Source organism: Mercurialis annua, linkage group LG7 (genome assembly GCF_937616625.2).
Source record: "Mercurialis annua linkage group LG7, ddMerAnnu1.2, whole genome shotgun sequence".
Classification (NCBI taxonomy): Eukaryota; Viridiplantae; Streptophyta; class Magnoliopsida; order Malpighiales; family Euphorbiaceae; genus Mercurialis; species Mercurialis annua.
The window spans coordinates 42,296,844-42,321,052 of NC_065576.1; the positions used below are offsets into that span (position 1 = coordinate 42,296,844).

The window sequence follows — 24,209 nt, forward strand, 5'->3', positions numbered from 1 at the left end:
AGAAATCCTATTTAGCATATACATAGCAATTCTTAATGCATACATCCACAATGACAAAGGTAAAGGAGAATACTCTATTTCCATTGAAGTATGATTATACTTTTCTACAATACCATTTAATTGAGGTGTTCTTGGTTATGTGTATTGAGCACAAATACCATGTCTCTCAAGAAATTTGGCAAATGGACTTAGATATTGTCCATATTCATCATTTTTTTTTATAATATTAACCATTTGTATATAACCTAATGATTTTTATCTTTTTATCAAATTGTCTTTTAACCTCTTTAATATAAATTTCAAGTTACTTGATTGATTGAGATTTTTCATGCAATATATAAATATGACCATAACGAGAGAATCATCGATGAAGGTAATAAAAAAAAATTCCCATCAAATGTTGGAGCATCTTAAGGACCACAAATATCACTATGCACAATTTCAAGAAACTTTGTGCTTCTCACGGGTCATTTCTTAGTATGTTTTGTTTGTTATTCTTTAATACAATCAATACACACTTCAAGATCGACTAGTAGAGTCCAAACTTGGAGTATTTTATTCCTTACTAATCTTTGTATCCTTTATTTGAATGTATGACCCAAACATTTATGCCACAAGTAAGCAGAACTTTTATTAGCTAAACTACGTTTAGTACCAACAATGTCATGCAAAGTCATTAATGTCTCAACAAAATTATTATCAAGTTTAAACTACAGACCGTCACATAACAATCCATAACTAAAAATATTATTATTTTTAAATAAAGTTAAAGATCTATAACCAAACTTAATATAATCCTATTACATCAAGTTTCGATAAAGAAATTCAATTACGGAAAAATATGGATACATAAAGAGTTTGAATAAATCCAACTAATGTCATGTAATTAAAATTAAACGATGAATGTTGATTCTTTCAATAGAAGTTTTCTTTCGATTGCCTATGAAGACAAAATTATCATTTAGCGTTATAATTTTTCTCAAACGAAACCCCTTCATAGTATTAGAAAGAGGGGTAGTGAACTAGAATCAATCCACCAAATATTATGCGGAACTTCAATAAGATTTGATTCACAAACTAAAGCATAATGCTTACTTTTTTTTTCGAAACAAGATTTAAGATTCAAGAAATCCTTGTTTAAGTGCACAATTTTATCATCTAAGTGATATTTAGACTCCCATGTTTCTTCTTGTGAGCAACCTTAGAAGATTCATTTAGGTTATGTAAGCCTTTCTTCTTGCTCTTTCCACCTTTCTTTTTATAACTCTTTCTAACTTCTTGATTACTTAAGAGCTGAACTGAATGAGGTCTTTGATTTTTTAATTTTGTCTCCTTTTGAACAAGCAAACAGCTCAATTCATTTACATTCCACTTATCCTTTAAGGTGTTATAGTTCATTTTGAATGAACTATTTTGTTTAAAGGGCCAGGGTTCAGTATCAATAACACTAAAATGTACTCATACAAATGCATCATAAGGTCTTTGACTTTTTTTGCTAAAGTAGTCATTTCAAGAACATGCTCATACATGATACATAAACAATCATATTTTATGTTGGTCAAATTATCCATCAATGTGTAAGCAAGTGACTTATAAGCTGTTTGAGAACATTCCTCAATAAACTTTTCAAATTTTTTAACACTATCAATTTAAGGAATTGTACTCTTTAAATTATGTGCAACAGTTATTCGCATAAACATTAAACTTAATTTTTTGATCTTTCCCAAATTTTATAGATTAGTTTTTTCTTCATTGCTATTTTTATCAGTAATAGTCGTAGATTTTTCAGTTTCAAGTGTCAAATTAAGGTCAGAATACCTAAGTGAAATTAAACTTGTACGCACCAATCGAAGAAGTTCAAACCATTAAATATTGAAAAAGATGAAGTATGCTGAAGAGAAATGTGCATGGATACTGCAAATAAAATAACATAAAATGCTTAAGCATTATTTCTTTGATTCATAATATTTATTCTATAAATTCAATATTAACATAAAATATATAAAAATTATCCTTGAGATAATACTAAGATATTCTTATGTATGACGATTATAGGTAATTCTATAAGCGAAAATCAATATATTTTTTGTATCTTTGGATATGCAAAAATTAATATTATCATAAAGGTTAATTATATAAAAAATCACGACCTTTACACGTAGTTTTATTTTAATCACGATTTTTAAAAGTTGACATTTATATACAGGACCTTTTATTTTGTTTCAAATTTATCCACAAAGTAAAATTCGGTATATTTTTTATGACTAAAAATTCATAATCTTACATACTCTACGAAAGATGATAAAATTTGGTGTCGATTTATAATTTGGGTCTTTAATTAATGGTCTAGTGAAGAACTTAGTCAACAAAAATATATTGAAATGATGAATTTGAAAACAATTAAAAGGTCACGCCTTTAAATGTCACCTGTTAAAAATCATGATTAAAATAAAACTACATAATTTACAAATATAATTTATCCCAACAATTATAACTCATTTGTCATACATGTTATGACCTTCAAATTTTATCAGTTTGGATTATTAATTTTTATAACGTTGCCATATATATACATACCTAATTTAAAGTTAATAGGCATTGATTTTGTATATGTCAAATAAAATAAGTTTTGCACGCGTTCATATATAATATCTTGCAATGTCATATGTAGATGAGTTTTTGATATATTTTTCCAAAATTAAAAATAATTAAAAAACATACTAATAAACATTAAAAATTATACTATATTTGGCAAACGAGTTATAGTCGTGTGTAGGTAAAGTATTTTGTCAATAAAATAATGTGAGAGTTTAGTGATTCTGAAAATTTAATACCCACTTTAATGCATATAAAAGAATACGGGATTACATAAATGCGAATATCAAATATTTAAAGCTCATTAATATACAAAATTTTCCTTTTAAGGACTAAAAATAAATAATTTACTTTTTCAACACTAATTATAAATTAGTTAAATTATTTATTTTAATTATGAAAACATTTCCTCCACTCCTTGTGGTAGTCCTTACTTAACAAAAATATAATTAAAATTTATTAATTTTTTAAAATCTAAAAAACATATAAAAATTAGTATTCAACAATAATTCTATAAATTAAAGGCCTATTCACATAGAAATACCAAACGCTTACGACTTGTGTCAGTTATAGTCAAATCTTTTCAACTCACTTTATTTAACAGTTTTGGGCATATTCCGTTTCTTTTATAGCCTTTTTTGAATCAAACTAGCTTTTTGTCACCTTGTCGTCCACATTACTGCCAACTAAGCACTTAGTTGACATAGCAGTTAATATGAATTTATAAGTTTGACTAAAATGACACTAGAGACATGTTTGTTATTTCTAGGTGAATAGACCTAATTTTAAACTCAAATAAATTTTTAAATTCAACAATTAGTTAATTGATTATACTATTTATAAAATTCATATATATTTGAAAATAATTAATATTTTCTATTTAACTCTAATTAAAATTAGTTTAAAATTTTACTAAATCTAATTAAATCCAATAAATTTATTTTATACTATATTTGATGGATATATATTTAATTTAAATTTTATCAAAAAAAATAATCAAAAACCATCAAATCCGTCCTGAAATTAATATTTTCCAAATTTCAGCTGCCGATCCTCTAATATTGCCGCCGCCTGACACTCAGTTGTTCGTTCTCCAAAAGTATGCACCGGGCTCGTCTTTTTAAGAGGAAGGAGAACTCATATCTATGTTTGTCTTCTTCTTAGGAAGACAAACTCATGTTAGGATTTGCCTTTATCTGAAAAAGACGACAATTGCGAGTTTATTAGAGAAAATGATATTTGAGTCCTATAAAAATTATGGCAGAAGGTATAAAAAACCCTCATAGACTTCATAAAAGTACATATCAGCTATTTTATTTTATTTTTTGGTATAATTTAGCCCTTTTTATTTTCAAATAGAACAATTTTGGTCTATTTCGCTTGGCAATTTTGGTCTATAATTCTCAAGAAATGTGATGTTCATTGGGTTTCGCCGGAGTCTATTGAAGATTTCTTCATTCAATGGGTTTCAATATCGACGGGAAAGTTTCGAGATCTTTGGAAGTTCTTTTGGTTTTTTGGTACTTGGAATCTTTGGAAAGTGAGAAATAAACGGGTTTTTCAGAATGAGGAGGCAGATGTTCATGCTTTGGTTTTTTTGACCGTATACAAAGCTGTGGAGTTCTTTAAATTTCTGCATCATGATTTTCCATATTTCGGAAACGATGTTTTTCGTTGCTTTGATTTCTTCTGTAATCTTTCTTAACATCTTGATCCTTTTTGGTTCTTTGCCTTCCACTAATTTGTGGAAGTGCTAATATATTTATCATTTACCAAAAAAAAAATAACCTCTTTCGTCCAACACTATTAGAAACACTCGTTAATGGCTGACATGTCTCTCATAATCATATAGAAAAAAAAGTTCAAAAATAATTTTAATGTTTAAAATCTTTACCAAAAATTGGAGGGGGTTAGTGTCCCAAATGTAAAGTAAAAGGATTTATTTATTCGATTTTAAAACAACAAGAATTTAATTGTTCAATTTAAAAACACGAGAGCTTAATTGTGCCTAAAAAAATAAAAGGGCTGATCTGTATTTTCGAGAAAAAATCGAGGTTTTTTTGTATCATCTGTCAAAAATTACTAAATGACTTTAATTTGAAAATAATACAAAATTGATATCATATATATGGTTATTTTCATATTAAATTATAATATTTCATGTTTATAGTGATTTAATTCCATTATTTAAAACGTTTTATCATACATCTCAATTTTTGTAATTTTTGGCAGGGTATAATATATTTCTAAAAATCAAATTAGATCGCTACATATGTGAAAGATTATAATTTAATAAGCATATAACCTTATAGTTGTCCAGTTCGATTAATTTAAAAATTTCATACAAAAAACTAATGCGTATTAATATATAATTTCAAAAATATTGACCATAACAGAATTGATTAACCAAAATGTGAATCTAATTAGAATGTTGGTTTAGTGTGGTTTGTTCCATTTCATTTGGTTATTACCTTAATAATACATACCCATATCCGGGCTAGGTGGTATATCAAATTCTTAATTAGTGTAAAGTATAAGAAGTCAGTAAAAATCAAACATAAAGGTTAAATGAAAACACATCTCATCAACCAATGAGCTGTAACTCAAATGATATAAGCGCTAAACAGCAAACTGCTAAATCGTGGATTCAATTCCCCCCACAAACGCTCCCCCTCTCCAAATTATTAAGAAAAAAACACATGTCATCATCAGATTATATACAACATAAAAGTTAAAAACTAAATTTACCGTCTAATATCCAAATTAGAAGTTTTGACAGAATATAAAGTGCTACTAAAAACCTAACAGTGGACCAAGTAATCCAAATAATCAAAGCAAATCTTAATAAAATTTAAATGAATAATATATCCATCAAATATATTATAAAATAAATTTATTAAATTTGATTAAGTTTAGTAAAATTTCAACTTAATTATAATTAATTAAATAAAAAATATTAATTATTTTCAAATATAAATGAATTTTACAAATTAGTGAATATAAAAATTTGTTTGATATTAAAATCAAGCCTACTAGAAATACTAAATCTATGTCTTTTGTGTCAATTATAGCCAAATCTTATAAATACAAACCTTAACATGTCAGCTGCAATGTCAACCAAGTGTTTAGATGGCAGTGACGTGGACGACATAATGTCAAAAAAACTGGTTCGATTCAAAAAGGCTAAAAAAAAGTGCCAAAATGGCTAAATCTGACGAGTTGAAATTTTTTTGCTATAACTGACAGAGGTCGCAAATGTTTGACATTTTTAGATGAATAGGCCTAAATAAAACAATACTATTTAATGTGTACTTTTATTAAAAAAATGAATTTTTTTTGATATTTTTTAGAATATGTATTTTCATAAAAAAATGGACCACGAGAAAATTTAAATGGATAACTCCAATATTATAAAAACTATGATAATCATCACAATAAAATTGGACAAGTATGAATCAGATAAATGGATTAATATTACAATGTATAAAGGTATCATTGGATCACTCTTTTATCTTACCACAAGTAGACCCGATATCATGTTAGTATTTGCTTATGTGTTCGTTTTCAAGCATATGTCCTAAGAAATCTCATTTACATGTCGTTAAACATATTTGTGAGTGTGCATGTTGCACTTAAGTTTATGGTACATAAATATGTTGATCTAAGGTTACTTGCTTATTTTGACGCAGACTATGCCAGTTGTCTTTTGGGTCGAAAGAGTACATCAGGTACATTGCCAATTTTTAGGGAGAAATCGGCTCTCTTGGAGTAGTAAAAAATACAAGTATTGGTAGTTTTATCAACCGTGGAGGCCGACTATATAGCACCAGCTTTTTATTGTGCTTAAATCCTTTGAATCAAGCAACAACTAAATGACTATGGTCTTGCACTAGCCAAGATTCCCATCAAATATGACAATACTAGTGTAATCAACCTTTCCAAGAATTCTATTCAACACTTTAGGAGAAAACAAAGAAGTATATGTCATAACTTTATTCGTGACAATGTGTAAAATGGTGACGTTGTAGTTGAATTCATCTACAGAACTAACCAATTTGCTAATATTTTTACCAAACCTGTCAATGAAGATTGCATGAATTTTATCATAAGAGGGGCTCTTATGCTCGATTTGATCTCTTTGAATTAAGTTTTTACATGTTATGTGTTATGACTCAAATTCATATGATTAAGTGATTTTCATTACCTTTTTGATGTGATTTCATGTTTGGACTTTATGTTTGCTAATTCAATTTGATGAACTATTATTAAATGTTGATCATTTTAATTGATAATGTGCTATTTTGTTGAAATCAAGCTTGATATGCATACGTTTTTGAAAAAAAACTCAAAATGCTTTTTGGCCATAATTCACTGGCATGAACCACCCTTTGCCCTCATAAACCAGCCTCTGTTTTGACAGTAAACTTTAGAGATAGTTCGCGGACACGAATGGTCTGTTCACGGGTGAAAACACAGAAGTTTGGAATGGATCACTCTAATAGTAGCAAAACTTCAATGAGCACCTATAATTCCCCCTACAGACATGATATAAGAATTCGACGTGTGAAGCACATATCGTCTAAAGTTCCACAAGATACGTGTCGTTTTTTGATATTAGAATGCACTGTGTATGCCCTAAGTGATGATTGAATTAATGTTTGAAGGTGGATTACATGAAAAGTTATATATGATAAATGAGAAATTAAAATAAAGTATTGGATTATAATCTGTAATTTAAATTAGTCTTTAGTTGAGATTAATTCTCATTAGTTCTATATTAAAATAAGGATGAAATGTGGAAAACTGAAGGTGGAAACAACAATTAATCTCGGAATAAAAATTTACATATTGGAGATATAGAAAGAAATAAGCGTATATAAAAAATATGTATTCAAATAGTACTCGAAATTAGGATTGGATAAAGTTATAGATACAAAAAACCAAACAAAATTAAAAAGATGCAGTTGCCTTAATGGCGTATAAATTAACCATTAGACTTGCAAACATGAGCGCATGCTCTTTTATTCATCTCTTCTTACCATTAAATCCTAGGACAGCCCCTTAAACATTATTTACTGCCAAAATACCTTAAAACATCATTCTGATTCACACAAAACTAAAAAGTACATATTTAGAGTACGAATCGGCGAACAGTTTTCAAAACATGCGAAGTAAACGATCTAACGTTGAGGTTCTTGACGTTTTCTTTAAATTTTTATGGACTAGTCGTGCTAGAGTATGTCGTTAACGTTGCTAAGGTAAGATGTTTGAATTAGAATTGCCAGATTGATGAATTTAAATGGAACAAAGGATCAATTCACCCCCTTAACTTGGCACGAAATATCAAAAAAGTCATTTTGGAGGTTTTTGGGTCAAACAGACCCGCAACTTAGCACTTTAGCATCAAAAAGGCCCTTTCTTAGCACTTATCCAGTCCCACTCCTCAAGTGTGTTACACTCTCCACTTACAAAATGGTAAAAAAATTAAAAGAACCCTTAACATTTTATTTATTTTTCAAATTGATACCTAATTATTTTCAAATTTCAATAATAAATTATAATTCTGAAAAATTAAAAATTAATTTTGTTTTCAATTAACATTTTAGGGACTATTATTGCCCCTTTCCCAATTCTAACCCTAAGTCCTAAAAAATTCAAAACCTAAAACTAACCAGCCGTCATCCCTATCCTTGCCACCACCACCCTTTAACTCCAGCCCCGCCTTTGTCGATTTCTCTTACGTTGCTGATGTTGCTTCTTCGTCTGGTTCTTCGCCGTTGCTTCTACTTCTCCGTCGTTGCTTCAGTTTCCGCCGTTCCATTTTTCCCTTTCTTCTTTCATTTCTCCGCCGGCAACGTCCCCTGCACTCAAATCCTTTGTCATCTGTTCTCAGAGTAACATATGAACAAACATATTTGTTTATCATTAAATTCTTTACGGATTTCAATTTGGGTTTGAATTTTCCGTTGGAGCTCCGGTTTTGATAGGTTACAACAATAATGAAATATGAATGGTGGGGGACAAGAACAATTCTTGCAACAACAGACCGGCAGGGATGGTGGAAATGAATGGGTGCCGGCGGTGGAAACAAATTTGGTGCCGATGGTTTGCTTCTCTACATTTTGTGGTTGGATTGTGAGAGATTTAGTGAGATGTTTAGTGAGATGTTAAATTTGTTAATGAATTTAGAAAGGAATTTGTTAATGAGGGATTTTTTGAGAATTTAAATTTGTTAATGAGGGATTTTGTGAGAATTTGAATTTGTTAATCAATGGAGCAGATGGTGAGTTTTGATTTAATTAGGTTGGATTTATGTTTAATTAGGTTAGTTAATTAGATTTAATTAGTTTAATCAAAATTTCAACTAGGATTTCAATTAGAATATAAAAAAATTCCGGTGGAAAAAAAAAATTCCGGCAGGAGTTTGCGACGGTCGGCGGTGGAATGGAGCGGTTTCCGGTGAAAATTGAGGGGTAAATTGACCCGGTTTTATATAGTTTAGGGGGATGTTATCCCACTCTCTTTGGGTGTTTTTGATACAAAAACACAAGTTGCGGGTTATTTTGATCCAAAAGTCTTCAAAATGACTTTTTTGATATTTCGTGCCAAGTTGAGGGGGTGAACTGATCATTTGTTCAATTTAAATGTGAGGGCCGAAAACCCTAGCTTTGAGTTTTTATGCCGATATGTCGATTGTGATAGGAATGACTGTTTGGATTAATTAAACTGATGAAAATAACAATGCTAATTGGCTGAGTTCAATAAGTAATGTCGAAGTCGCATAAATCTCAATCTTCCGCTAAATCGACTATTTTGACAAAAACGTGAACAATTTGCCATTCGATGAAACGGGATTTATCGGTATGAGTAAAACTGAATATATCGATGGAATAAAATGTGCATTGAGTGTTAAATGAACATATGAAGTTAAATCAGAGGAATCGTAAAATTCGTATGATCCGACGATTTTTTGCGTCGACAACGATATTTAAACAAAATTTACGTAATGTGAAACTAATGTTACAAAATGACATGTAAGCTTCCCTAATGATCTTTATGGGCTTAGATGTTAGATAATAACACGAAGATGTGCTGTTAAACTTACAAAGGTTTAACGTTAAATTGGAATTATCAATTAGGCTCCCAATTGTTTTAAAATGTCATTTTTATTAACGTTTACAAAACATGTTTTCAAAGAATTTTTAATCGATTACGATATATGAAATATCATTAACCGGGTTTGGAAGGTGCGACCTCGGCCAATGGATTATGATATAAAATTTTACGTCAGACCTTGAGTTACTGAATTCAGTTTAAAAAATGAGAAAAGGTTGATTAAAACATTAAGCCTGGATTTTTGAATTCAGAAGACAAAGATATAAAAAGAGATTTGAAATGATTCGAGATAAAGAGTTTTTGAAAATGGATTTAGAATCGATAATCGGTTAATGATACATGAAAAAAGGTAAAAGTGTATAAGTACTACGTGATAACGTGTTTGGTCTGGTTTTAGAATCAATCATAAAGTTAGACCATTATCCAAACTTGTTAAGATAGTGACATATGATATAGTATTAGATATGACGAGCACCATGATCATAGTTTAAAGATAAGACGTCAGGATTAAGTGGTCACTCTGAATTCATGTTATTACTTTTTTTTAGTAAAGCACATTTTGTTTCATATATGAAATATTTTATACAAAAGTATATTGTTACACATGTTTTGAACGCTGAGATGGATTCAATGAAATGTGCTACCTATTAGGCGGCAATAACACTGTGTGCGCACCGGTACCAGTTAGGAATAGATTTAAGAAATACAAATAAAATAAAAGATATGAGTCATAATTCTAAGGCGACGGTTGGTTACGTGATATCACAACACAATAACCCAAACATGGATAAGTTAAAATCTAAGATGATAGCTAGAAAAATTACTCGCGACCTAGACTTCATTGGAATGTAAATGATGGTCATTAAATAAGGTATCATGTTCATGGTCAGGACCAATCAATTGCGACAGTTAGAAGCTAATCCATATCCAGAAATAACTAGCGAAGGTTGGAGGCTGTATCCTCGACCATAATAGAAAATGGAAAATATATGAATCGAGGATTAAGGTTTCATTCGGTTCCGTGTTTGGTTAACATATATATGTACTTACAAATGAGATATCAATTTTATAAACTTAATGTTTATTATTAATAATATATATAAACTCACTAGTTTTAAACTGGCTCCCACAGTTTTTTCATTCCAGAGAAACGCAATGATGGGTGAGGTTGGCTTCTTCGAAATTCTGGTTTATCAAGAATATATAAAGAAGGTTCGGATTCTAAAATTCATAGTAGCCTAGGGTCTTACTTTTGTGAAGAGGGTGAATATGTGTATGTGTTTCACCAATTTTATTATTATATAAACAGCCTGAAATGAATGAGGATTTCTGTTAAAGATAAATCCTCTATTAATGGTGCTCTCACGTGTGTTTACGTGATGGAAAATAAGTGTAAAGGATTTTTAAGGCTTAATACAGAATTTGGAACTACCACTCACTTCCATTCTCTAGTGCCGGTCTCGGTCCAAGAATTTGGATCGTGACAACACCACAACAGAATTAGACGAGGAAGAACTGGGTTCAGAGATAAAATTATCAAATTAAACCAAACTAAATTAGTTTAATATATTATTTAATTCCTAAACTTATACACATTTACTCATTTGACCTCTCATCTTTCAGTTTAACATATCTAACATCTCAACTTGTAAATTTTGCTTGTTTAACCTCTCAAAATAAGACTAAGGCACAAATGCGCTGATGTGGCGAATAAATGCTGACTGAGCTGCCACATAACTCGACTCATCACCTAACTCGTAAAAAATGGAGTCAAATGGGTTAAACTAAAAAATATAGGGATCAAATGGGTAAAAAAATAGAAATATAATTAAAAACTCAACTTATAATTTTTAACAAAAAAAAATCATAATTATAAAAAAATCAAAATCAAACGCAATGTTTTTTAGAAAAATATTGGTAGTATAATTTTATTTCTAATTTAAAAATTAGATATTAAGTGTTTTTATTTTTAAACTTGATTTTATTTTTTTATATAGAAAAAATAAAAATAAAATAAAATTATAAGTATTTGATTTTTTTCATCTAATCATTATTTATCCAAAAAAAAGTTTATATTTGTTATAATCTCTCAACATTGGGATTATTCTTGTAATATTCCCTTCTTTTCTTTGTTACTGTATTAGCTAAATTAATTAGTACTAAGGCTCATCAAGGCCCTATAATTATATTTTATAGCTAATTTAATTGTATGAATTAATTAATGTGACATAAAATCATAAATCTATGCAAATCAAATCTTCATGCTAATTAGCAATCATCATTAATTTAATAAATTCGTATGCAATCGTAAAAATATTATAGTTATTTCAATGTAGAAAATAAGAGCAAATTACTCTAACGCCCTCACGTTTGTCATAATTCACAGTTTGGTATCCCTTATTTGAAAATCAAACGATTTGGTACTTCAGTTTTGTTTTATAAATTATAAGACTCTTCTGTTAAATATAGGTACCAAATCGTTAACGGAATGAAACGTGAGGTACCAAATCGTTTGAAAATGAGGTACCAAATAATTAAAATAATTAAATGTGGGGTACCAAATCGTTTACATAATTGAAACTGAGGTACCAAATCGTTTGAAAGTAAATATCAAATTATTAACGGAACTAACAGAATATAATTTAAAAAATCAAAACTGAGGTACCAAACCGTTTAATTTTCAAACAAGAAGTAGCAAACTGTGAATTATGACAAACATGAGGGGCCTTAAGGTAATTTGCTCAAAAAATAAAAACATTTCAAAAAATGTTGAAAAATGAAATGGAGTTAATAACTTAAATTAATTAAACACACAAACTAAAAGTATGTTTTCAGTATACATATAGGATAGAGTTACAGAATTTACAATATATTATTTCAAAGAATGTTTTTCTTAATTATTTCTCTCTATATTAATTACTCCCTCCGTTTTTTTTAGTTGTCCATTTAGCAAAATATATTTGTCTCTAATTAGTTGTCCATTTAGAATTTCAATGTGACTTTATCTATTATTTTCCAAATTTACCCATCCCTAATAAATGACTCCATATTTTTATTTAAAAAGCATTTATTAACTAATAGGGCTATATTAGTAGTTCTCTTTATAAATTAAGATAAAATGAGCACTATCTTGGTATGTGCAATATTGGCTAAATGGACAACTAAAAATGAACAGAGGGAGTAGTATTTCTTTGTCTATTGAAATGATAAATATAGAATATATTCCCAAAAAATTAAATTATGTATATGCACCATTTATAATGTGCATGTTATACAAAACCAAAATATATATTTATAATTACATAATAAAAGTAAAACAAGATCAAAGACATCCTTCCATCTACTATATATTTCTTCATAGGCAGTTGGAAAAGGCGTGTTGCAGAATAAATTTTTCTGCGTGGGAAAAATAAAGATACTTATTTGCCAAGAATCTCAGAAGATATAATAAATTAAATATTTTGAGAAATTGATCAGTATTTACTAAAGTATATTTAAAGAATAAATATTTTAAGGTTATAGTAATAGCGAAAGAGAAGAAATTAATTATATGTGGAGACAATAATACTGAGTGAATATTAATTACAGATAATTAAACACACCAAATAGTTTTTTTTTTTTAATTTATTTATTTTGTGGAACTTTTAATAAATTCTCTCATTCTCTCTCATTCATTTCGATAGCAATAAGTAATTACACCTCTCCTGACCTATCCACCATTAAATGCTATTGCACCCTCTCAATAATCTCTGCATTTACTCCTCTCCCTCTCATCTTCTTCTTCACTTCTCTCTTTCTTCTTCATCTTCAACCTTTTTTTCTGGTTTTTTCTTGGTTTCTTCTCGGTTTCTTCTTGGTTTCATCTTGGTTTCTTACCATACAAATTCTGGCCAAAGCTGCCTTGAACTCCGTTTTTCTCTATATGTTTATCATGGTAATCATCATATCACCATCAGATCCAAGAACATGTTTCTGAATATTGCTCTTTTTTTCATTTTTTTTCTATGTTTTTGTATGGCTAGGCTTTTTTAGAGTCTCACAGTACTTTTTTCTCTAATTTAGGTACTTTTTAGGGCACATGAGTGGTTTTTCAAAACCACCCAGTTTTACATCTGAATCATTTTAGCATTTGTACTAATTTCTTGCCTTGTTTATGTTTTTTTTTTGTTGGTTTCAGTTCTTGAAGCAGATAGATTATATAGATAGAGGTAAATGGAGAAAAGAGAGACAGTGAAGGCAAAGTTGGATTCTTGGCGATCTTAGCTGGGGCGTTACAACTATATAATATATATACATATTTTATATACAAAACATTTGTTTTTTAGTATTTGCATTTGGGGTTTTTAACCAGATTTTTCTCTGTCAAAGGTGGTATAAAAATTTGTCAACTCTTAGTATTATTTTTCTCTTTCTCTTCCATTGGTACGTAAGAACAAACATAGAGAGAGAGACCCATTTTTACAGCAAAACCAAAGTCAGCCCTTGCCAGAGAATCTAACTATCCAAACCCTACTCACTCTCTCTGTCTATATAAAGATAAACAGAAACAAACTCCAAACCCCACTAGGCTGTGTCTAAACAGCTACAAATTAGGGTTTGAGACCGCGAAATATGCCTGCCGGAGTAATGATTCCGGCGAGAAACATGCCTTCTATGATGGGAAGTAATGGAAGTGTTGGCGGTGGGTTTGGATCATCTTCAGGGCTTACTCTCGGTCAGGTCTGTGTTACTATTTGTCTATGTTCTAGCGTCTCTGATCTTAAATTTTTTTGGTTATTTGTTAGATTAATGTACTTGGTTTTTCATATTTGTTGACCTCTTTTTCATTTTGTACCGAAAAAATCCCATTAACGTTAGATCTTTACTTGTTTTTCCACAGTTAGGAAGCTAAAAAGGTGTATTATGTCGGCGATTAGGTCATTAGTCAGACTAATTTGCCATTTGAAGCAAAATCCTTCTCGAATTTTGCGAAAACAAAACCGCGTCAAACTCTTTTTTTTGCTCTATCCCTACACTTGCACAGACACTCACACTTGCAGAAACAAAAAATATAGCTTTCATTTTCGTTTTCTAATGGTTTCTTAACAAGGGTTTTCTCCAAAAACAAGATCTAAAAGCTTCTCCTCGTGAAAAAAACAAAAGAGTTTGCACTTAAGAGTGAAAATTTTCTATTATATGTTTGTTTAAATTGAAAATAAAAGTTTAGCTTCAGGAATCTTAAAGATCTGTAGATAATGTTCCAGCCAAACATGATGGAGGCTGCAGCCGGTCTTCACCATCTCGACATGACTCAAAACACGTCGGAAAGCGATTTGGTTCGACTCCGAGATGAAGAGTTCGAAAGTACCAACACGAAATCCGGCAGCGAAAACCATGAAGGTGGCTCCGGTGATGAACAAGATCCACGGCCCAACAAAAAGAAGCGTTACCATCGCCATACTCAGCATCAGATCCAAGAAATGGAAGCGTAATTAATCTTCATATTTATTTATCACCTTAATAGAAAAACCAACAAACATTTTTATATAAATATAATGTAAAATCAATTTTTTTATTTTATTTTTCATGTGTAATAGTTTCTTCAAAGAGTGTCCACACCCGGATGATAAGCAAAGGAAAGAGTTAAGCCGTGAATTAGGTTTAGAGCCATTGCAAGTCAAATTTTGGTTCCAAAACAAACGCACACAAATGAAGGTAATAACGTATTTCTCATTTACATAATCTTCTAATCTGTACTTTACAAATATAGACTTTATTTTAATTTCTTACATCTATGGACCGTTACTATATCTTTTCTCCTTCCTTTTCGGAACTTTTACTTTTAATGTCTTTTCTAAATTTATTTTTTTGAATGACAGACTCAACATGAGAGACATGAAAACACACAGCTTCGGACTGAGAATGAAAAGCTTAGGGCTGACAATATGAGGTATAGAGAAGCTCTTAGTAATGCTTCATGTCCTAACTGTGGAGGCCCGACTGCTATTGGTGAAATGTCGTTTGATGAACATCATTTGAGGCTTGAAAATGCCAGATTAAGAGAAGAGGTACAGCATAATTGTCCTTATCCATTTTTCTAGTTTTAATTTGGTACCGAAACTTCAATCCGTATCGTTAATTTGATTAACATGGTAAAAATATTATAGCCTACAATATAAATTAAAATTTTGGTATGAAATGAAATTGCACTATCAAATTGAAACTATGGGAAATTCTTACTAACTAATCCAATATATTGCTTCCAAATTTGTGATGTCTTATTAGTTTGTTTTCCTATTTGACAGATTGATCGAATTTCAGCGATTGCTGCAAAGTATGTAGGCAAGCCAGTGGTGAACTATCCTCTCCTATCAGCTCCAATGGCTCCACGTCCTCTCGAGCTTGGTGTTGGAAATTTTGGAGTGCAGGGAGGGATCGGAGGGGAGATGTACGGAGCCGGAGACTTACTAAGGTCGATAAGCGGACCTAGTGAGGCTGATAAACCGTTGATAATCGAGCTAGCAGTAGCAGCAATGGAGGAACTCATTAGAATGGCTCAGATGGGTGAACCATTATGGATGAGCAGTCTTGAGGGGACAAATTTTGTACTAAATGAAGATGAATATATCAGGATATTTCCTCGTGGAATCGGACCGAAGCCTGCAGGTTTTAAGTGCGAGGCTTCGAGAGAAACGGCTGTTGTTATTATGAATCACATCAATCTTGTGGAGTATCTCATGGATGTGGTACGTACGTACGTACGAATCTTCCTATTATTCTAACCAATTTGATGATTTACAAAGGCTAATTATTTCTCGTATGATGCGGCTTTCAGAACCAATGGTCGACTGTATTTTCTGGCATAATCTCAAGAGCCATGACATTGGAAGTACTATCAACAGGAGTAGCAGGGAACTATAATGGAGCCTTGCAAGTGGTAATTAAAATATGCATGTTTCTTTATTCCTTACGTTGGTAATTCAAAGTTCGATAATCAAAATATAACAAACCATACATTTGTAACTATTTTCAAAAAATTATATATAATTCAATAACCGCAAAAATATTTAACCCGAGTCACCAAGAAAATAGGAATGATAACGTATTGTCAATTGCGGTACAGATGACGGCTGAATTTCAACTACCGACGCCATTGGTTCCGACAAGAGAGAGTTACTACGTAAGGTACTGCAAACAACATGCAGAAGGAACATGGGCAGTTGTCGATGTTTCATTGGACAATTTACGGCCTAGTCCGGCTGCAAGATGCCGTAGAAGGCCATCTGGTTGCTTAATACAAGAAATGCCTAATGGATACTCTAAGGTAATTAATTAGTATATGTTCATATTAAGATACTACTACAACTCTTAATTAATTTGTAACAAACTGGATGTATATTCTGCAGGTTACATGGGTGGAAAATGTGGAAGTTGATGATAGAGGTGTTCATAATCTTTACAAGCAGCTTGTCAGCTCCGGCCATGCTTTTGGTGCAAAACGCTGGGTCGCCACCTTAGATCGCCAATGTGAACGCCTTGCAAGTGCCATGGCATCAAACATTCCCACCGGAGAAGTTGGTGGTAATATTTTTTATTTAAATACCCGAGTGGTACCTAAATTTCGCTATATGTTTCATATTGGAACTAAACTTTCATATATATAATTTTTATATCCGATTTTTAATTTTTGTTTACATTATTATTTTTTGACCAATTAAGTTATTAAAAATATGATTTTGAAAAAAACATCATTAAAATTGGAAGGTTAATTGAGTTATTAATGTTGCAGTGATAACAAATCAAGAAGGTAGAAAGAGTATGTTGAAGCTGGCAGAGAGGATGGTGATAAGCTTTTGTGCTGGTGTGAGTGCCTCAACTGCACATACATGGACTACACTCTCCGGAACTGGAGCTGATGATGTCCGAGTTATGACCAGAAAGAGCGTCGATGATCCTGGCAGACCACCGGGCATTGTACTTAGTGCTGCTACTTCTTTCTGGCTTCCCGTTCCTCCTAAAAGGGTTTTCGATTTTCTTCGTGATGAAAACTCCCGAAATGAGGTACATTATTAAACCGCCTTGCATCATCATACTAACCTTCCATTTTTGTAAAAATGAAAGTTCAGTTATCTAAATGTAACAAATTGAATGTCAGAAACCATGTATAAAATAGCCTATAGTTCAATAATCGCAATTTTTTCACCCGAGTTATCTTTCAATTTCGAAACGTCTAACAAAATCCTTTCAGTCAATTAATTTTATACGTACGACAAAATGTGTATAATTTTAAAATTAAATGCCTTTACCCTGTGAACTTATTGTCAAAATTAACATAGTATCTTTACTTACTCTTGCAGTGGGATATTCTATCAAATGGTGGAGTTGTTCAAGAAATGGCTCACATTGCTAATGGCAGGGACACAGGAAACTGTGTCTCTCTTCTTCGAGTAAATGTAAGTTCAAATTTGCATCAAAAATTCACAGTTACAATTCAATCTACAAGTTCACTGACTACAAATTCATATTTAAACGATTTTAGAGTGCGAATTCAAGCCAGAGCAACATGCTGATATTACAAGAGAGTTGCACTGATCCAACGGCCTCTTTTGTGATCTACGCACCCGTTGACATCGTAGCGATGAACGTAGTACTTAATGGCGGCGATCCTGATTACGTAGCGCTTCTTCCTTCAGGATTCGCTATTCTTCCTGATGGAACCAATGCACATGCTGATGAAACTGTGTCACCCGGCGGATCTCTTCTGACTGTTGCATTTCAGATCCTGGTTGACTCAGTTCCTACAGCCAAACTCTCTCTTGGCTCAGTTGCTACCGTCAACAATTTGATTGCTTGTACTGTTGAGAGGATTAAAGCTGCATTATCGTGCGAGAATGCTTGAGCTGCTCCTGATCTTAACTATAGGTAACTACTTCTAATCATTGCAAAGTTGAATTGGCAGCAAAAGGCTAATTGCAAATTTAGATCCTCATATTTGACTTAATTTTCAACTTGGACTTTAATAAATTTTTTATTTCAAACTAGTACCTAACATTACTAAAAATGACAAATTGAACCCTCTTTAAAATATATTTTTTATTATAATTGTCTCCGCTTACGTGGATGATGTGGCATACTTGTGATATTTTACTAAATTTGAATATGAATGATTTATTGTTATTTGAAACTTAATACAAAATTGAACCCTATATCAGCGTCATATGTTCTCAACTTTAGCATGGATAACGGTAAAATAAAGATTTATTAAAAGATGATCCAATTCTATTTTTTTTTGTAATGTTAGGGTTCAAACGGGAATAAAAGAATCATTAAGCTTCAAGTTGAAAACGGAATAAAATGTTAGAGTCCAAACTATACACTAGCCGCAACAAAATATTAATCTGGTACCAAAGTGGTATGGCAATTTTTACTTTAAACCAAAACATTTGAAACAGTATATTCAAAAGATTAAAGATACGATGTTACGAAAGACATTACATTAGATAGCGATTGATATAGAGCACAATATGGTCGGGTCTAGGTAAGAATCTCCCATAATAATATGTTTCACCAATCACCATATAAGATCAAAAAGCGAGTCTAAAATAAAAACTAAACTTTTAGTAACACTTAATACAAATTTAAGTTTTGCTTTTTCTATGCAGTTATATTAACTGAAGAAGGAAAAGAAAAGAAGAGATGCATTTGGAGATTTTGGCAAAATAGAGAGAAGATGGTAAGAGAGGAGTCAAGAGCGCACCTCGGATGATCATTTTGCACTCATTTCATTAATGGTTTTTGCTTATATTCTAAGCTTTTTTCATGATGATTGAGTGTTGAGATGTATTAGAGGTTCGGGTATTGACTTCTTCAAACACAAATTGTATTATCTATCCCCCTTTTCTCCTACTTTTTAACACTCTAGTTAGAAATGTAGAGCTAGGGTTTGTTTTTGTTTTTGTTTTTGTTTTGTGCATGCATCTGTTCTGATTTTAACTACTATTAATTCAATTTATGTCCTTTGTTTTTTCCTTCTTCATTTTGTTGTGTGTTTTAATTTGAAGCACTCGGTAGGTCAAAAAAGCTCACACTTAATCAAAACATTAGCTCCTCTTTTCATGTAGACTACTTTTGTAATGTAATTGCCTTATCTTTATTTATTTTACTACTCATTTTAGGCTTAATGGGGGAAAAAAAACTAAACATTCACAACTTATTACAATTTAAATTAAATTTTTTAATTTTTATAATAATAGTCAAATTGTATTCTTTTTATTATAATAATAGCCAAATTTGGATTGTTTTATTGTAAATTTGGCTATCAATTTGGTTATTATTATAAAAATTAAAAAAATTTAATTTAAATTGTAACAAATCATAAAATTTTGACTTTTTTTCATCATTAGGCCTTTATTTTATTGTTTTGCCTTTATTCCTGTTGTTGATTTCTTAGTTTTAAATAGTGTACTATACCTGGTATGGAGATTGCATTAATGATATTGTATCCTACATTTAAAAAAAATGTAATTGACTAAATTGTATACTCATATTCTTTCCATCCTATTAAATAATCTGATCGCCACTTTTATCATTGTAAACCAGGGTAATTGATTTTGTGAGTTAATTACCGTACCTTGCCCGAATTGCACTTTACTTATCAAACTTCAATTTTGTTACAAAATACTTACCGTAGTGTGTAAAAGGCGACCGCAAGATTTCTAGATGAATTCCGACAAATTTTCATCCTACGTGACGGTCGGTTTTTGTTTATTATCTTCTTATAGTTCCACATCATATCTTATATGGCATGCCACATCAACTAGACATTAGATTAACATTTTTTAATCAAAATATAAGAACTAAAATTAATTTTTAACCTAAACATATGCCAGTTTCCGTTCATTCAAAAACTGGATATTAAACTCCCTAGGTCACTAGGGTTACCTCAAATTACAAAATGATCACTAAACTTCATTTTGTTACAAAATGGTCACTAAACTATACCTTTTGTTACAAAGGGGTGTCACTCATATAAAACGCACCGTTTTCAAGCTAATATTGTTACAAAAAGAACACTAAACTTTTCATGAATTACAAAAAGGTCATTGAATTATACTTTTTATTACAAAAAGGTCACTGAACTATGTCCCTTTTTGTAATTTTGGCTTGCCACGTAAGCAAAAATATTGCGTTTTATATGAGTGACACCCCTTTGTAACAAAAGGTATAGTTCAGTGACTGTTTTGTAACAAAATAAAGTTTAGTGATTATTTTGTAATTCAAGGTAACCTTAGTGACCCAGAGAGTTTATTATCCTTCAAAAACTTCTTTAATTCTTTGCTTTTCATATTAGGATCCCTTCTTTTGTCCTTTGTTTTTCAAATTAGGAGCCCTTCGTTTTAACCTCAAATCATGAAAAGGAAACACCCTAATTTTCATCATCGATTAGACCTATCATCTGCCGGTTCTGATTTTAGAAGCTCCTCTACCATGGCAAATAACAGTAATAGTACTGAAATTGATAACTATTAGATCTGAATTTGAGAGAATTTGAGAGAGAAAAAGAAGAAGTGTTGATCAAAAAGATATCTGCTACTCTGTCACAAACTAAGTTTATATACAAACAACTCCATCTGGCATATAATCCCTAAGTATGAACAGCTAATCTAGTTAACAAGCTAATAATATGACCTTTAGTAAACCCTAAGGCTAACCTGATCACTATATATAGAAGACGTAGAAAGCCTAGCCAAGGGTTGGCAATCAAACACCAAACACGCACACCATTGCCGAAATACTACTCTCTCACACAAATAAAACTTGTTGATTTCAGTTTTGAAAAAAAAATAGACGCTTTAATTACTCAAAAACAAGCTATTACGTACTGATCTGAAGTTGGATACCACGTTCGGATTATCAGAAAACGAGATAAGGATTTAGAATGGTATTTCTGAGGACCCGATTGTTCCTCTTATCACTATTTATCGTTAGCGGTGTGCAAAAACCGACCGAAACCGAATAACCGAACCGAACCGACAAATTCAGTTTGGTTCGGTTTGAAAAAAGTAGAATAATTCCGGTTGGTCGGTTCAGTTCGGTTTTTAGAGTAAAAAAATTCTAGTCACTTTTACACATAAACCGAACCGAAAAACCGAACCGAACCGAAATAACCGAATGAACGGACAGGTTCGGTTCGGTTTAAAAAATTAAATCTCTCCAGAACTTCGGTTCTGTTCGGTTTCTGAAAAAACCAAAAATTTTGGTTCGTCCGGTTTGGCTTAACCGAATGCACACCCCTATTTATCGTTATGTAATTTAGAACTGCTAGATTGTTATGTTAGGATGCATGCTAGGATGTTTTGCTGTAAAATTGCCTAAAACTGCCATAAACAGCCTTTGCCATGCTTTTGCTGTAATTGCTATAAAAAGTGTTTAGGAGCATGTTTAGGGCTGTCATATTATATTATATATCTCATACTTAAAAACTATTCAATTCTGATGTATAGGTTGCATGCTAGAGATAAAATTGTCATAGATAGTATTTTTTTATATTTTTTCCATTTTTGATTCAAAATCAATCTAGAAAAATTTGATTTAGAATTATTAATACATGTTTAATTGTCATATTTTGGATCCGGTACGTATTAAAATCATTATTGAGCGTTTTGACGCGTTTTTGAGCTTGGTGTGCATGTTCCTGAAACATCAAAAGAAGCACTGGTTCACCATAGCCACCTCCACTTTGAAGTGGCACGGTTTTCATCATTTCCCTTGACCCCATAATCAATTCCATATCCTTCCGGACCCGATCCGACCTAATTTTCACATTTTGAGGCTTGTTTGAGCTCGGAATCGGGCCTCAATTTGAGCCCATGTGTATTTTTTTAGGAGTGTTTATCCCACGCAACGGATGTGCCACGTCATTTTTACAACAAGCCAATAATCATTTGCGATAGAAAATCTTTATTTATTGCTTTTTTTATCATTAAACATTTGCACATGACTAACGCCTCATTGGTTTGTTGCACGAATGATGTAGGACATTTGCAATATGTAATGGGCTTGTCCCGCTTTAATTCGGGCCTCAAAGCCCACAATTATAAACTGCTAAGCCAATTCGGCCCTGAAGCCCATGATCGACGCAACTAGCCGCTTCCAGAAGCGACTCCGGGTTCGTTTGAACTTTGAATCGATCGCGGTTCGAACCATGGGAACCATATGAACGAGACGAAGATTTTATAAGTTCTTCCCAGAACCCAGTTCCGACCACACCGTCGGTCAAACCGCATCGAGTGCCGGACACTCCGATCGACAAGGTTAAAAAAGTATTCCTAACCTTCTATGTATATCAACTGCGCGTGTGTATGTCTATATTGTTTATTGCTTTTCAAAAGTATGCCAAATCCAAATATTAACTGGTTAAAATCACATTAAATTAATAATCAAAGCAATCAAATCCAGCAAATCACTTAGACATCTTGATACTGCCATTTTATATTTCTTTTTGGTTTTGCCCTTATTAATGATTGTGGAATTTTTCATAATAGTTTTTTAAGGTAATTTAAATAAGCATAAAAAAATTCATATAACAATCTTCTAAAAGTAAAAATGAGATTTTTAAAATGCGATATGTCAAAATAAAATATAAAACGGAGGGAGTATAATTTTTGGTGGACCAGACTAATCTTTCAAGTTTGCACAATGTAACCATTATGTTTAATATTTAGTGTTATAAATTTTTGATATATATGCATATTTTGACATGTATTTAATTTTTTATTGATATTCAATTTTATTACATAATTTATATATAAACAATATAATAATATTATGTAAAGAATTATGAATTTATAAAATTAAAAATTAATATAAATTATATAGTTTTTATATAAGTTAATTTTTTAATAGGTTAAATAATTAATTATAAAGGTAAAACAATATATTAACAATGCAAATAGATAATGAATAATGAAAGACAGATTACTTCTCAAATGATTGGGTATTATTGTAAAATAGAGTTAGAAGAGAAAAATAAAAACAAATTAAGAGAAATATGAAAATAAACATAAAAATGTAATGTGGAAATTAAAATTAAAACAAAAGTATGAAAGGTAAACAGAATAATTTCCACAATTTTCTTTTCTGAAATCAGAGACAATATTGAAGTGTGGTTATTCAAATTTAAATTAGATCAAATACAAAGAAAGCGATTAAAGATACCATTGACTAAACAAACAAAGATAATAGAAACAAGAAACTCTGTTCTTTAATTAAAACAAACAAGAAATTTAAACTTGTTAATTTCCAGAAACACAATATCACACACAATAGCTTAAAAACAAACAAACAAACAAAGAGAAAATCAAGAACGACGGAATCCAAAATTTTGAATGATTAATCTTGAGGATAATTTAACTATTTTTTTTAATGATTAAATTTTTATTTTTTAGAATAAATTTTTTCCGATAAAAAAAAATTTAATTGGCAGCCGAATTTTGACACGTGATAGTCATATTTTACTA

General features: G+C 31.0%; 1 protein-coding gene across 4 annotated transcripts; it reads left to right on the top strand.

Moving 5' to 3' along the window:
- Positions 1–13,416: 13,416 nt before the first annotated feature.
- LOC126655776 (homeobox-leucine zipper protein HDG2) lies at positions 13,417–19,726 on the top strand. Of its 4 annotated transcripts, none has more exons than XM_050350075.2 (13): positions 13,417–13,645; positions 13,889–14,430; positions 14,943–15,178; positions 15,288–15,405; positions 15,570–15,758; positions 15,996–16,436; positions 16,526–16,627; positions 16,814–17,014; positions 17,097–17,271; positions 17,480–17,751; positions 18,048–18,143; positions 18,230–18,612; positions 19,353–19,726. In XM_050350075.2, exons 2-12 carry the CDS (start codon positions 14,323–14,325, stop codon positions 18,587–18,589), a joined length of 2,298 nt encoding a protein of 765 aa, XP_050206032.1. In that variant the 5' UTR covers positions 13,417–13,645; positions 13,889–14,322; the 3' UTR covers positions 18,590–18,612; positions 19,353–19,726. The 4 variants fall into 4 exon arrangements, with proteins under 4 accessions (XP_050206032.1, XP_050206033.1, XP_050206034.1 ...); XM_050350076.2 differs by having other exon boundaries at positions 14,955–15,178; XM_050350077.2 differs by lacking the exon at positions 13,417–13,645 and having other exon boundaries at positions 14,341–14,430; positions 14,924–15,178.
- Positions 19,727–24,209: the final 4,483 nt, after the last annotated feature.